General features: G+C 39.2%; 1 protein-coding gene across 1 annotated transcript; it reads left to right on the top strand.

Moving 5' to 3' along the window:
• The first annotated feature begins 9,310 nt into the window (after positions 1–9,310).
• On the top strand, positions 9,311–14,261 carry LOC311106690 (interferon-induced protein 44-like). The gene is made up of 7 exons (XM_084149085.1): positions 9,311–10,434; positions 10,529–10,580; positions 10,744–10,939; positions 11,217–11,369; positions 11,728–11,899; positions 12,217–12,317; positions 12,412–14,261. The coding sequence occupies exons 1-7, from the start codon at positions 9,942–9,944 to the stop codon at positions 12,610–12,612; spliced, it is 1,368 nt and encodes a 455-aa protein (XP_084005211.1). The 5' UTR covers positions 9,311–9,941; the 3' UTR covers positions 12,613–14,261.
• The last annotated feature ends 1,732 nt before the right edge of the window (positions 14,262–15,993 follow it).

The raw sequence follows: 15,993 nt of genomic DNA, 5'->3' as shown, positions 1-15,993 counted from the left end.
ACAGTTGATGTTGAGATGTCTCCGTTACTTGAACTCTTAAGTTCTTGCTTATTTGAGCTGTTCTTACCATAATATGGACTTGGTCTTTTACCAAATAGGGATATCTTCTGTATACCCCCCCCCCCCCCCCCCCTACCTTGTCACAACACAACTGATTGGCTCAAACGCATTAAGGAAAGAAATTCCACAAATTAACTTTTACGAAGGCACACCTGTTAATTGAAACACATTCCAGGTGACTACCTCATGAAGCTGATTGAGAGAACGCCAAGAGTGTGCAAAGCTGTCATCAAGGCAAAGGGTGGCTATTTGAAGAATATAAAATATAAAATAAATTTTGATTTGTTTAACACTTTTCTGGTTACTACATGATTCCATATGTGTTATTTCATAGTTTTGTTGTCTTCACTATTATTCTACAATGTAGAAAATAGTAAAAAATAAAGAAACCCTTGAATGAGTAGGTGTTCTAAAACTTTTGATCGGTAGTGTACGGTATTTACCATTAAGCACGATTAAATCACAGCAAATCATGTGATTATCTCGATTTAAAAAAAATGTTTGACAGTCCTAGTTCAAAGACATGCCTATTTTAGTATTTGTATTTTAATGACTTATTTCTATGTATTTGCAAATAATTTGGCCCAATCAACTAATTGTATTAGTAGTATTTGAAAGTATTTTCAAATAATTTCCTATAATTACTATATGAAATTATTTTCAAATAGGCTACTTGTTTCCAAATACTTTTCAAATACCCCTACCACCAAACAGACCTGGGTTCAAATACAAATGTGTCTTTGAAATTACACTTGTCAACATTTGAGAATTTTCAAATACATGACAATACTTTCCAAGTGTATTTACAAATACATTTCCAAGCTTGTATTTCCGAAGAAAATATGTCCTAAAACTTCCTTTGAAATGTAGCCTATGTGAAAGTAATTGAAAAACCTTAAATAGTATTTGAACCCAGGTCTGCATCAGACAACCTTCAAATAGTGTTTCTAGACCACCAAGTACAGTCATAGCAGAAGAGTCCTGAAAGTTAATGTGTGATACTCCTGATGGATTCCGTAAATTAATTCACAATGTGACCTACTCCTCAGTCCATGACAGCTCCCTCCAAGCACCTTGAATATAAAATGAATAAGAGCATAATCAGAACAATTAACAGTACAATAAAGACAGAAATGAAAAACGTTTTGGGCGGCGAGTAGTTATATTTACTTCCAACTCGATACAGCTCAACATCCAGGTACTGCGGCCCCGTCACACTCTGGTGATATATCATATCAAACGATTTCACGCACATTTCTCTATTCTCGGTGTACAACTTCAGACATTTCCCAAACTTCAAGCAACCATTAGACCAAGAGGTTGAAAAATGTGTCGCCTTAGAGTCATCCAGAACAGGGAAGTGTGTTCCTTCTTGATGGTTTATTTCGAAGGCAAACGCGTCTTGGTCCTCACCCTCAGACGATATATGCAGGTAACCCCCTATCGTATCTGAAGATTATGCCTTTGTTAAATGTTTTAGATGGAACTGAAAGAATGTTGGTTGTTCAGGCCAGAGGGGGGATGTTTTATGATGTTATTTGAAATGTGCCGCTTGGAGGGTGACGCCCGAGGGGAGACTGGTGATTGGCCAGAAGAGGGGGTAACCCTTATTTTGGTATTGTCTATATAAGAAGGGTTTTAGACAATAAACCCCAGAGCAGCCCCTAGAATGGGAGGACACTGCTCTCCAGACCTCGCGAGTCTGTCACCCATGCTGAAGCTTGTGATCTGAATAAACCTTATGATCAACGTGCAGTATGAGCAGACTCCTTTTGTTCATCAGCAATAATTGCCACCATTCATCTGATACGACAAATGGCGAGCTTGCCAGGAGGGATTATGCAATCCTTCTTTGCTGCATTTGGAGTCGCCAAGCTAACTCAAGCTAACTTCGGTCTGGAGTCATGACCCGACTAAATACAGCTAAGTTGTTAGTTTTGTTACTGCTTGTGTACACTGGAGGAATGTACCCTTATGACCGTGTTTCGGGTGGTGTTATGGCTGTTAACTGGGAGTCTGAACGAAAATATTCTAAATTTGGTTGATGTGTAAACGCTGTTTACAACAATGGATTGGACAATGGATTGGTAGATAATAAATGTTGGAAGACGTCTGCATAGTTAGGGCACCGTGAATACGGACAAGACCTCTTGATCGAGGCGATTCTTTAGGAATGGGCCACAAATCCGGGACTTAGTTAGATTGGGTCAGGTTGATTCCTTAAGCGGGAATTATGAAGTGAATGGTTGTATTTATGTTATACTTCTTCTATAGCCGACGGGAGATATGTTGGGGATAACCGCTTGATATGAGATTCATCTTTCAAGGCAACAAAAAGTTAGACGGAGATATTACTGATAGACAATGATTTGGCCACGGTGCGGGGTGTTCATTTGTATAGCTAGTAGGCTGCAGTTAGCTAGAGGTTGGCGCTAATGCTTGATTGTTTCAGGCCACGTGGTACATCGTTGCTAGGGCTAATTTTTGTAAGGCTATAGTGTGAATCATGCTACATTCTACAGGGTGGCTGAGGTGGATGCTAAGGCTAAATGCTAACTGTGTTTTGTGTCGCAGTGTACCTTAGGCTAAGCTAAATGCTAATGATACATGCTAATTGTGTTGCGTGCTACATGCTAACGAATATCCTTAGAGATTCCATTGCGATGGATTAAAGTCTCTTAAATTTGTTTCTGTCTGTAAGTCAGGTTGTATGTTTTGTGAGCGCTGTTAAATGTTGTTTGACTAGGAGGGGAAAACGAGAGTTACAGTTGGAGTGTTATTCTGTCTGTTTGGGGAGAGAGAATAGAAAATCTTCCTTTCACGGTGAAAAGGGATTTTTGAATGGTTGTGCGCATGCGTTTAATTTTGCGATACTACCCGACAGAAAGGGGGAGTTTATGACACGAGATTAGGACACGTGTTGATTTTACGGGGCTAAAAACTACGAAATGAGGTTGGGCTAAGCCTACAAAACAAAATGGTGGCTTAAGGTCATAGGTCCCATTTGGCGTTACCCTGCAAGGGAAGACAGACAGAGGATAAATTTTAACACGATGATTCTAGTTTAAACTGCGATTGGTTAAAGATGAAACTTGTTTTGTAGCCTATTGAATTTATAAATTAGATATATGGTAGCGGATTATAATAAATTGAATTAAATAATGAAAAGACGGATTAAAATAAAAAATGTTTTTGAGCGATCTATTTAGTTCTGAGTTTAGTCTTAGAGTGAATAATGTAGAACGAATGAATATTGAATGGTTGGAAATACTCAGTGATGGCATTAACTACTAAAATGTGATTCTGTGTCTCTGTTTTTTTCCTGTCATATGAGTGGAGCGATACGATACGACAGGAGAGAGGAGGGGTTAACGTGTGACTGACGTGCGTCACGTGACAAGGTGTGACGAGGCAGAGTCAGACGAGAGGATCAGATCAGGCTAGTGCACAAAATCATCCTAACAAGATATGTGATGTTATGACAATTTTACATAGGCTTGGCAAATACTATTTCATTAAAAGTTGTATTTTGGTGGCTCTGTGTATCACTGGGGTTTGATTACAGATGTGTTGGGAATCCAGGATGGATTGAGGATTCTTCTGTAAATTTATGATAATTAGGGGTTATAGAGCAAGGGGTTAAAGGCTTTGTTTATGGGTATTTTAGTCTGAAGATGACTAACTTGCATTTACTTGCAGTTGATGGGTTGTGGTAAGATAGCTAACACTAATTGATATTGGTGACATAGGAATAGGAATTGGGGTTAATTATTCAGGATTGTTAATGGATTTGTTTAGGTTATATTAAGAATTACAGGGGGGAAGCCTATATAACTTATATAGTCTAGAATAGGATAGTTCACAATAAAGGAATAGAAAGGCTTGTTACAATGGGGAAAAATATATCAGGACTATGAAAGTCATTACACGGGTTGAAATAGTGGTAATCCTTTAATTAAAGTGTTGCTAGGGTATCCGGCAAGTGAAACAAAAGTTGCCCTTCATTCTCAAACAGAAATTGATAAAATATTCCAGCGATAAGATAGGCTAAAAAGTAGAGCTTAGGGATGTTTATTCTCAGTTTACAATGATCATCTAGGAGTGATTATTGTATCAGAAATTAAGATGAACAAATAATAGATAGGGTACCAGCAGAAACAACGATGAAGATGAATCCAGAAGACGGAAGAAAATGAGAGGTCTGGAACGTGAAGGAGAAGAGGATGATGAAGATGAGAGTGATTGATGAGAGGCCATGGGTGGAGGTGACTCTGTGATCAGAAGGAAGTGGCAAGAGAGGAAAGAAGGATACTGGAGATTTGATCTCTGATGGAAGTTGAAGATGAAGAAAGCGATGAAGATTTGGAGATTAAAGGTGCTTTATTTTCAAGAGGAGTTTGTCCTACAAGGACTGGCACAGAAGAAAAGTAAGAAGATGATGGAAGATGGTATTTCGAGGACAGAACTTAGAACTAAGGTTGAAGAATACTGATATGTCAACGACGAAAAGGAACAGGACTAAGAAAACTGCTGAGAGGATCCCAAGAATTGGAGAAGAAGAAACTCTGAAAACTCAATCATACAACGGGTGGAGAAGATAAGTTTTGGTTATGAAGAATCAGAGTGAACCAAATCAACAATCACTGTTACAGCTTTAACTGAACAATATCCAATGCAATTGTACCAGTCAAGGGGGGTACCAGTTGATTCATATCCAAAGCCAGTTTCTGGACAGACACATAATGGCACCTGTTAGTGTCATGAAGATCCGGAAGGGGGGTGCATTGCTGAGAGCCTCGATTAGAGGAGAAGAGAAAATAGCTAACAGTTGAAACAACCGGCCATTAGAAGTGATAGTGAATAGTGGGAAAATTTATGTGTTCAGCCTAAAGAGGTTAAACATCTCACTATGTAAAAATAATTAGGGTAGGATAGGGATTTGATGTAGTAAAACAGTTTAATTACTCTTAGGGAATCAATTGAGCTCTGCTATAAAAGTCAAAGAGGAAGTTAAAGAGACATACTGATATTAGGACAATATACCTATGGCATTGTTGGGAAAGAGATGCATGGTGTAAATTGAAGCGTACAATAAGATGTACACTAGACGACTGACTGTCTGGTAGAATATTTTAAAAAGTAGGGTTTTTGGGAATCATTTGCTTAAAAAGATAATATCATAGGAAGGATGATAATCTATTAGATTGCCTATTAGACAATCTGTCTGGGAAAATAAACTTAATAGGGTGACTGTTATTCGGGGTTACATTCTTACACAAAGAGATTTCAGGCTAGGCTAAAAGGTGTTTAGACGATTTGCCAAGTCTGTGTGTAATGAGTCAGAAGCAGGTTGGGAACTTTCCCAATCACATATTCTACAAATTTGGTGGTAAGGAATTTTGTGAATAAATCAGTGGAAAAGTTTTTTTTTTAAGAAGGTTATGAGAGAAAAGATTAGATTAAAATAAGTTAGGAGTAGATTAGGGTTGGAAGAACGCTGAGACAGTAAGCTAAGTTTCAAAGTTAGTAATAAGAGAGAGAGAGGACAGTAGTGAAGGACATTTTAAAGTTTAGTGGGAAGATATGGTAGGAGTTTAGATCTGTTAGGAGTCGAGGCATTGATAAGAGAAGATTGAGGGTGATTGAGTATCTATAGTTACAGTTTCCAGCAGGAAGATCAAGGTAATTATAGGTGTATTTGTTATAATCAAAGGTTTGAAAGTCAGGGATTTAGAGATAGGACTGAGATTTGGGGAAAAAGTGACACTAGTGGTGATGGATGGAAGTACAAGTAAAGAGGTCAAAGTCTTAGGGGAAAACGGGGGAAAATTAGGAGTAACTAAGGACATCAACACGTGAGTCTATTATAACAACAGTAAGAAGCAATTTAACTCTTTCAATATGGATAGTTATTAAAGCCATAAATATATCGCATGTGATTATAAGGGAACCAATACAGCACCAATTTTAGGGGGAAAATACTTATTAGGGTTTAAGATGGGGACGTTCCTCCCATATGGAGAGATAATTATGGAGAATAAGTATTGTTATCAGGACCAGGAGTAAAAGGAGGTATAGTTTAGAAGAGGGTTAGGAGTGACTGTTCACTTATGTTGCGTAATGTTACAGAGAAAGGTCAGGGAGAATATGTGTACTTATCTAGTGCAAGCATTAGAATTTGTTCCGGTTAGGAATTATTGGTTAAAGGGCTATGTAATTCATAAAGTAACGCTTATAATGGAAGAGTTGAGGTCTGTTGTAGCCTCCACAGTCATTGAGGGAGTTCAGGAGGAGTAGAACTGAATGGACAGTAGTCACTCCAACAGTCGATAATACACCGAGGATAATGGGAAACTTTGCACTAGAAGTAATTAGGGTTGATACAGCAGCTAAATCAACTACTTTAATGGTAACTTTGGAAGGGATTAATGATACTATGGCAATAGCAAATATAGGAGTATGATACCGACAACAACTGTTCTGAAATTAAAGGGGGTTAGCAAGAAGGACTCAGGGGTTTAGGTTACGGATGGAGAGTGCTGTCAATGATAGTACGAATGGGGTTAAAATAGGAGAACAGAGAGTAGTAGAGAGAATATAGATTCATCATGAAAGGACAGGATGAGATCTTTGATTTTAATGACAGACGGGGAGAGGTATCTGATCAGTACTGCTCGTTCTTCTGTTGTGGAAATTAGAGATATATTAACTCATTCTGTAAGATCAGTGAGGAATCTTGAAGGTCCATGTCTGTTGAGAATTCCAGCACCAGACGTGTTAGACGGTCGCGCGGCCTCTATCAGGTGTGGTTCAGTCTTATGCTTTGTCATAACTGTGGTATTGGCAACAGTCATTGACAGATAAAATAATGTCGCTGTCAGAACAGTGGTTTAAGCCTAGGTTTAAGTAGTGTTCTTGGGTAAATGAATTACCCTATGGGAATTGTTAAATGGGAAAGGAAAATTAGGTAACAACGAAACCATGAAGTATTCAGGTGAAACATTGAGGGATAAAAGTTGTCTAATAAAACATATGAGGTAAGGGGTATGTTTATGGGAATATCAGAGTGTGATGAGTATAGGATAACCTTGGATAAGTATGACCTTAAGGGTAGTAATGACAAATAATAGGTTACTTTTTATATATCAGGTAGTAAGAAGAGCAGGACTTTGATGGTTAAAAGATTAGCTTTAGACTGACAATGTGACTATGGGAATTTTAGAGATATTTGGTGGGTTTGTGATGATAGAGTATATTCTTACCCTATGGGGGATAGGATGTTGTTACAGGTCAACGTTTAAGCTTCCATATGAGGTTTTTTACCATTAAAAAAGGAGTGGTACCAACACAGAAATCTGAAGCTAGGGTTGAAAATGGGGTGAAAAGAGACATGGCTACATGTCATTTTCTTCAAGCCTATCATTGAAGGGTAAGTCTAAGGGAGAAGGGGGGACTTCATTCATGGTATGGTGTAACATTTGGGAAGATCATATTGATAAATATTAGTTATACTTTGAGTCCAGATAGTTCAGATAAGATCACTGGGGTTATGGATGCATTATAAGGGATGTGTTTGGGAGATCTGAGAAGATTTGGTTGCAAGATCAATTAGGCCAGTAGGGGCAGTGATGGGTCAGATTTTAGTTTCAGCTTTGATAACACTGTGATGTTTGTAATTTGTTACTGATCTTTGAGAAAGTTATGATATTGAGATAGGTTGGAGAGTGATTCCTGGAGACAACACTCAGATGCCGGTGTTGACTGTTCCTGATCTGGATAAAGATGGATGGACTACTGATGGATAAATATCATTTTTTTATGAGTTGATTATTTTTCAAATTTTTTTTTTCAATAGTAGGGTGATGTTGGTATGATTTATGAATCAAGGGGGGGATAGGTTAATGTGATTCATACATCATTTATAGGTCATTTTTATAAAATTGATGTTGAGGTTTAATTTGAAAATGTTGTTTTGCAAAAGATACTGTTTGGTCGTTTATTTTCTTGTCATTCCAGAAGCATTTGGGAGAACATGTGGAGATTGGAATACTCAAACAAAGACAATATGAAGGGACAATATGACTGGAGGAGATGAAACAAGGAGGGTGTGGCTGATTCCATCATTAACAAGTCCATTGGAAGTCGAGACTACGGAGGAGATGAAGTGTAGTGGACTACATTCCAGTGTCTGCAATGAAATATAGACATATTTGATGTGTAATACATAATTGTGTCATATTCTTAGGTATTGATTTTAGTAGAATGATGTTTGATGTTATTGAATGCAGATGAGGATCTTAGATGCTTTTGTTTATTTCGATGGGGTTTAGGGAAAGGACGTTTAGGCAGGGAGAGATTCCCTTTCAGGTCCTATGGGTTGACCAGCCTGAGAGTGGATGTTTCTGGATAGGATTTTGTTTGCAGGGGAAACATGTGTATTTAATGGCATCATAGTTTCAAATGTATTTACATGGTTTATGAGTTTATCTGGAGTACCGACGGTGGTTGCCTGGGGCAGAGGGACCGTGAGAGAATTTTACTGTCTTGATTGATATGGATGGATGGCTGCCAGACAGTTTTTCGCTCTTACACTCCATAGAGATTTCTTCATATGTCATAGTAATGTATTCATACTTCATAAACAGTTGTTCATATTTCATAGTAATGTATTTACACTCCATAGAGATTTCTTCATATGTCATAGTAATGTATTCACACTTCATAAACAGGTATTTCATAGAAAGGTATTTACACTCTAGAGGAGAATGTGTTTGGTTTAATGTTAAAGATACTCAATAAGATAAATGGTTAATAGTCATAATCTTATTCTGTTTGTTTTCGAGACGTTTATTTCGTCTCGAAAGGGGGGAATATCGTATCTGAAGATTATGCCTTTGTTAAATGTTTTAGATGGAACTGAAAGAATGTTGGTTGTTCAGGCCAGAGGGGGGATGTTTTATGATGTTATTTGAAATGTGCCGCTTGGAGGGTGACGCCCGAGGGGAGACTGGTGATTGGCCAGAAGAGGGGGTAACCCTTATTTTGGTATTGTCTATATAAGAAGGGTTTTAGACAATAAACCCCAGAGCAGCCCCTAGAATGGGAGGACACTGCTCTCCAGACCTCGCGAGTCTGTCACCCATGCTGAAGCTTGTGATCTGAATAAACCTTATGATCAACGTGCAGTATGAGCAGACTCCTTTTGTTCATCAGCAATAATTGCCACCATTCATCTGATACGACACCCCCTTTACATCCCCAGATTTGAAATACACTATTACAACGAATCTTCCTTCTTTGTCAAATTTAGATCTCAGCGTATGCATGTAAAACCCATGGTGGCTTCCCTTGTAGAGCAGGTGAAGTTGGGCAGGTTCAGGAAGGAGCTTCAACAAATGCGTCTCTTGCTCCAAGCCCAATGCAGACATTACTGAAGCCATAAAAACAATGTGATATCAGTAGACTTCACGAAATCTACTACTGCTATTTCTGAGCGGTGTTAGTGGATAGCGTACGAACCCGCACCAAATCAATAGTAGGCCTAAAGTGAAACCTGTCACCAATCATAAAAGATTTGCCTACCTACTCACTTAGGCTACCAGGAAAATAGAATAGCTGTTTGCGCATTGCTCAATGCCATCATGTCCGGTCCTTTATACGCAGCTTTTTTGAGCACAGTGAGTGTGGGCTGGTCTACAATAAGTTTCGTTTTTCTGGAACATTTCACTTTCGATAGGCTGTTAATTAGGCATATGTGGATATGGCCATTCCACAGTCAGACCATTATTGATTCCGGTGCGGACATTAGGCTACTTTTGGAAATAGGGTACATATTGGGTTTGCATTTCGTAGCAGGGTAGTGATCTCCGCTTGATTTCTTCATGGCCCATGCAGCTGTATCTGCACTGGATTTGGGGAGAGAGAAACAGTTGTTAAAGTTTTTTCCCGAACCTGTCCGACTTCACCTGATCTACAGGGCGCGCCACCATGGATTTAAGATGTCTGATTTGATTTCTAAATTCGATAAAGTGGGAAGATTCGTTGTAATTGTTTATTTGGAATCAGGCACAATGAAGGGGGGCTATCTGAGTAAACAATCTGATTTCTATCTCCAAGAGTACAGAGGGGCATTTGTCTTCGAAATAGACCATCAAAAAGCAAACGTCTTTCCTGTCGTGAAGCACCGCGATTCGATCATTTTTAATAATAAGTATAATAATGAAATCTTGGGCTTTGGGGATTGCCTAAAAATTTACAACAATAAGGACAAAACACTTTGTGTTGATGTGAAGGAAGATGATACCTACACACCCACTGGTTGGAGTGAAGAGTTGGAGGTGCCCTTCATGGATGTGGAGTTGCATCGCATTCAAAGTAATTCTGCCCCAAAACAATGTGATGAATTAAATGTACTCTCTGAAAATGTAGTCTAGGCCTAGTGTAATTTTTTGTTCTTATTATGTTCAAGGTGTTGGAGATGTGCTGCTGAACCCTTGGAGGGAGCTGTCATGGACTGAGAAGTAGGTCACATTGGAAATGAATTTCCTGAATCTATCAATAACAAAGTAATCTGTTCTACAGCAGTAGAGGCTAGTCTGTGGCTTAATATTGGTGGCCTAAAAGCAGTCTGCGGGCTGCCTGATGTAATATTATGGCTCTTTCTGTGCTATCTCATTTTACCAGAGAGAGGGGGTCACTGAGGAAGAATCTGGTCTCCTTCAAACCGGCCTGCCAGTCTCTGAACCGAGTCAGGGTTCTGCTGATGGGTCCTCCTGGGTCAGGAAAATCCAGCTTCATCAACTCTGTCAGATCTGTGATGTTCGGAAGAGTCCTTCTCCTGCCTTTTATTGGAACTGCAACAAAGGGCTTCATCAAGAAGGTATAGTGTCTGTAACAAAGGGTTTTTAGCATATACGATTGATAATGCCTTGACTGAGATAGAAAGCTAAGGAGTAACATCTGGACCGCCATATCAATGTGTCCCTGAATGTGAGGACCTGCCCTGTGGGTGGGTGCGAGGGAAGGGATATATACCAAAGATACTCCCCTTTCATCTATGGATATACTGTATGTCTGTCTTTTTGGTGGTCGTTGTCTGAGTTTGTCTCTAACAAAACTCGATAACAAAACACTGTCTCCTCTCTTTATCTACCAAGCTGAAGTCGTATGACATCCGGTCAGAGAGAGGGGGGAAGTCCACAGCTCTGACTCTGTGTGATGTGTTGGCTCTGGGGGACGGTGAGACGACTGGCCTGACCCTCACAGACGCACTGACTGTCATCAAGGGACACGCCCCAGAGGGACACAAGGTAGGCGGCATTTGTTTTCTTTCTGTGAGTAGCAATGTCTTCATGATGATTCCTACCCTTGCTTGGGATAAAGATCAAAGGAACATCCATGTAAAATTTTACTGAACATGTTATATTATTAACATGTTATGCATATGATTCACTTTGTAACCAACATACACACATTGTAGCTAACAGAGGGACAGGGCCGAGAACCCAGGTCGCTGGTGTGAAAGGCAAACATCCTATGCATTGCGTCAATAGGGTTAACCCACTTGGAGTTAATTATAATGTGGCTCATTAATGGATCGCAACAATATTAATTAATTTGTTCTGTTTGCTTTTTATGGCAACACAATGACGTTGTCCAACACCATAGTTTCAAAGTGATGCGCCCATCAAAGCTGAGACTTCAGGTTACAGACCGAATCCATCGGTAAATGACCAAATCCATTGTGCGGTGTTCGTTCTGAATGCCTGCCAAGTCATGACCACCAGTGAGGACCTTACAATGATATTGAGGACACTTCAAGCTGAAATCTCAGATCTAGGTGAGTTTTCAGACACAAACACACACACACACACAATGACTACTGTATACAGATGTAGGATCTTAATTTGAGCAAGTTTGCTACAGCAGGAAATGTAAATTATTATGTGGATTATAATTAATGGACATTTTTGTAGGGGTTGATACATTTCGTTTGGGCAAATCAAGTCTGAAATTTCAAAGTGGAAATTACAAACTTTAGAATCCTTTTTAAAACTAAAATACACTACAAGTTTGCATTTCCTGCTGTGCAGGAACATTCTCAGCAGCAAGTGATCAAATTAAGATCCTACATCTGTATGACCCTGTCCTCTCCAGACATCCCCCAGGTGGTTCTGTTGACCCATGTGGACCAGGTGTGTCATGCCGTCCAAGAGGATGTGAAGTTTGTCTACTCCAGCCGCATGCTACAGGAGAAGGTAGGCCTACTTCAAAAGTTGAAGATTAGGTGTAGTTTAATGTGTTGTAAAACCATTATATCTGCAATATATCTTATGTTCTGCTGTGCCACAGATGCAGAAGGCAGCAGAGGTGGTGGGTTTGCCAGTGTCCTATGTGCTTCCAGTGAAGAACTACTCCAGTGAGCTGTCTGTGAGCTGCAACACTGACATCCTGCTGCTGAGTGCAGTTCATCACATTCTCCAAGCTGTTGACGACACTTATGAGGATTACTGCCCTCCAACCCCTGCAGATGCCAGTCCAGTGACTGTTTAGTGTTTGATAAGTAACTGTGTGGAAAGGTATCCTGCTGTAATGCATGTGTCATTAACAGTGTTGGGATTAGGTACTTAAAAAAGTAATATTACATAAAATAACATGTTACTTTACAATATTACTTTGCATGAACGTAACACGTTATATTACTCGTATATTACTTTGCAATACTTTCATGAAAAAAAATCTCTAAACCTCACAGTTTGTTTAACTTTCTGAGCCTCTGAGGGAGCGAGGTGAGCCACGCATGCTCTACCAAAGATAGGCTCATCTAATTCATAAAAATAATTACCTTCAACCCGATCAGGAACATCTTGGTCACAACTATTTCCTAAATGGTGTAGGCTGATGTATTCACTGATGTATTTATGTCTGAATTTTGCAGTACATTTGCGGTGAAGATTATACCAGTGTAGGTAGCCTCTCATTCAAGACAACCTTTTATGCACTGTGAGATGCACAGGAGGGTGGTGGCACCTTAATTGGGGGTGACGGGCTCGTGGTAATGGCTGGAGCAGAGTAAGTGGAATGGTATCATATACATCAAACACATGGTTTCCATGCGTTTGATGCCATTTAATTCGCTCCATTCCAGCCATTATTATGATGAGTCCTCCCCTCAGCAGCCTCCACGGGTGAGATGTAGGATAAACACTGTTGTTTTCATTCATTTACTAGACAAGAAAATATCGCCCTACCTTTCTGTAAATTCAACCATCGAATCAATAATTCCATGTGTCCTTCTTTGGCTTGATATAAACAAGTAAGTACCGATTGATAATCCACAAACTGCAGCCAATTTCCAGCGCACTGATCATAAAATTGAAAGTCTGTCTCTGAACAGTGCACAATGATAATTTATAATGTATATGAATAGGCAATAGGCATACATATAAAACTAGGAGGAGACAAGGCTATTTGATTAATCATTTCATGAAGATGGATAATTTGGAACGGGGAATTTATTTTCCGAGGGTCTGCTGTCAGATAAATTCCCTCGCATTGGGAAAGTTAAACTAATAGAAAAAAAGGTAGAAAAATTGAAAATCCCTATTGCCTACTTATGTCATCCTATGAAATGGATGTTGTTGCACAGCAGGCTCGGCTGTGCAAAATCTGCCGCCAGTGCGACCATTGCATAGAGCGCACACTTGCCACTAGACCCTGAAGCCCTCTACTGACTTTGCTATCACGGAAGCGATCAACAGCAAAGATCAGAGTTGTGCCCTCTATCAATTTGTATGGACAGTTGTCATGGCAATTCTCCAAATAGCTTTCTCCGCTCGCTGGATAACTAAATGAGGAAAAAGTCCAGATCGGATCATGGCAACGGTGGTGAAATATTTTCTGAAAAAAGTAACGCTTTACTTTACTTCTCTTCCCCAACACTGGTCATTAGAAGATGTTGAAATATCCATGTAGTTCTTTAAAGATGATTGGAAATGGTGCTGTGAGCTTTCTCATAGATTTTAATGGGGTTCATAGGTTGGTTATTTTTCAAGATACACCATTTTTGTTTTTACTCCGTTTCAAATGACATTAACTCAGTTTTAGTCAAAACCGCCTAATGCCTCTTAGGTTATTTTAAACAACTCTCCATTGGAGTATCACCACCTTCCGTAGACACTTGAAACCCCACCTCTTTAAGGAATACCTGGGATAAGATATAAAGTAATCCTTATACCCCCCCCCCCCCCCCCCCCCCAAAAAAAAAAAATTAATAATAATATTGTAAAGTGGTTATCCCACTGGCTATAAGGTGAATGCACCAATTTGTAAGTCGCTCTGGATAAGAGCGTCTGCTAAATGACATACATGTAAATGTAAATGAGTACAGGCAGCATCCAGCCAACATAATAGTCATTGCAATATAATGTAGAACAAACTAGTGTTTTGTACTTAACAGCTTGCCATCAACATGCTTCTGATCATTGAAAATATGTAAACAAATATATGTATTTCAATAAAATGTCTTTACTTGTTCCAAAGATAGTCATAGGTTTTACACACAAGAGTAAAAAATACTGAATGTTGTATTATTTCGACTTCATAAACTGAAGTCCATTTTATTTTAAGTGGACCCCAGTCCTGGGGATAAGCCTGGACTGCTGTTAAGTCGAGGGATCCCAGCCACTATCTCTGATTTGATGCCACACTTGTCCTTTCCCCGCAGGATCTTGAAGAACCCTTCAAAAGGGAAAGATAATACAGATCAGTAAGAGCAAGCGGGTTGACACGTTTTTTGTTGTTGTTACAGGACTTCTTATGTTTTATTGTAGGCTGCGTAGTAAAACACTACTATAAATGGAGCAATACCATTTAACAGTATGACCCTTCAAATATTTAGGTTTCCAATGATGGACCACAATGGTGTGTACTATTAGCCCTTACCAAATGCTAAACCTGGCCTGTTATTGTAATGGTGAGAGGTTAGCATGTCTTGGGGGTATGATATTTGTGCATCTACCTTAGGGCTGATCCAAATTAGTCGACTGGTCGATTGTTTGGTCGTTAGGCTGTTGGTCGACCGAGATTGTTTTAGTCGAGCAGTAACAAATATATACAGTACCAGTCAAAAGTTTGGACTAACCTACTCATTTCAAGGGTTTTTCTTTATTTTTTACTATTTTCTACATTGTAGAATAATAGTGAAGACATCAAAACTATGAAATAACACATATGGAATCATGTAGTAACCAAATAAATGTTAAAACAAATCAAAATATATTTTATATTTGAGATTCTTCAAAGTAGACACCATTTGCCTTGATGACAGCTTTGCACACTCTTGGCATTCTCTCAACCAGCTTCATGAGGTAGTCACCTCATGCATTTCAATTAACAGGTGTTCCTTGTTAAAAGTTAATTTGTGGAATTTCTTTCCTTCTTAACTGAGCCAATCAGTTGTGTTGTGACAAGGTAGGGGTTGGTATACAGAAGATAGCCCTATTTGGTAAAAGGTCAAGTCCATATTATGGCAAGAACAGCTCAAATAAGCAAAGAGAAACGACAGTCCATCATTACTTTAAGACATGAAGGTCAGTCAATCTGGAAAACTTTGAAAGTTTCTTCAAGTGCAGTCGCAAAATCCATCAAGCACTATGATTGAGCTGGCACTCATGAGGACCGCCACAGGAAAGGAAGACTCAGAGTTGCCTCTGCTGCAGAGGATAAGTTCATTAGAGTTACCAGCCTCAGAAATTGCAGCCCAAATAAATGCTTCACAGAGTTCAAGTAACAGACACATCTCAGCATCAACATCAAAACTAAAATGGTGCAGACAGACATGGCAGCTCTTCTAATAGCTCTTAAGCAACTTTGCAGTATTTTGTTTTTTGTGTGTTATTTCTTACAGACAGAAATAACTTTTGGATATCAAAG

Source organism: Coregonus lavaretus (genome assembly GCF_964263955.1).
Source record: "Coregonus lavaretus genome assembly, chromosome: 31".
Lineage (NCBI taxonomy): Eukaryota > Metazoa > Chordata > Actinopteri > Salmoniformes > Salmonidae > Coregonus > Coregonus lavaretus.
Note: the sequence above shows the minus strand (reverse complement) of the source record. Positions and strands in the feature narration are given on the sequence as shown.

What these genes read in the sequence shown, in the direction of transcription:
- LOC311106690 (XM_084149085.1), top strand. Translation starts at nt 9,942, where the DNA reads ATGGCCCATGCAGCTGTATCTGCACTGGATTTGGGGAGAGAGAAACAG. An exon ending in GAGCTGTCATGGACTGAGAA is followed by an intron (nt 10,581 to 10,743) that starts GTAGGTCACATT and finishes TCATTTTACCAG; the next exon opens with AGAGAGGGGGTCACTGAGGA. An exon ending in CAAAGGGCTTCATCAAGAAG is followed by an intron (nt 10,940 to 11,216) that starts GTATAGTGTCTG and finishes TTATCTACCAAG; the next exon opens with CTGAAGTCGTATGACATCCG.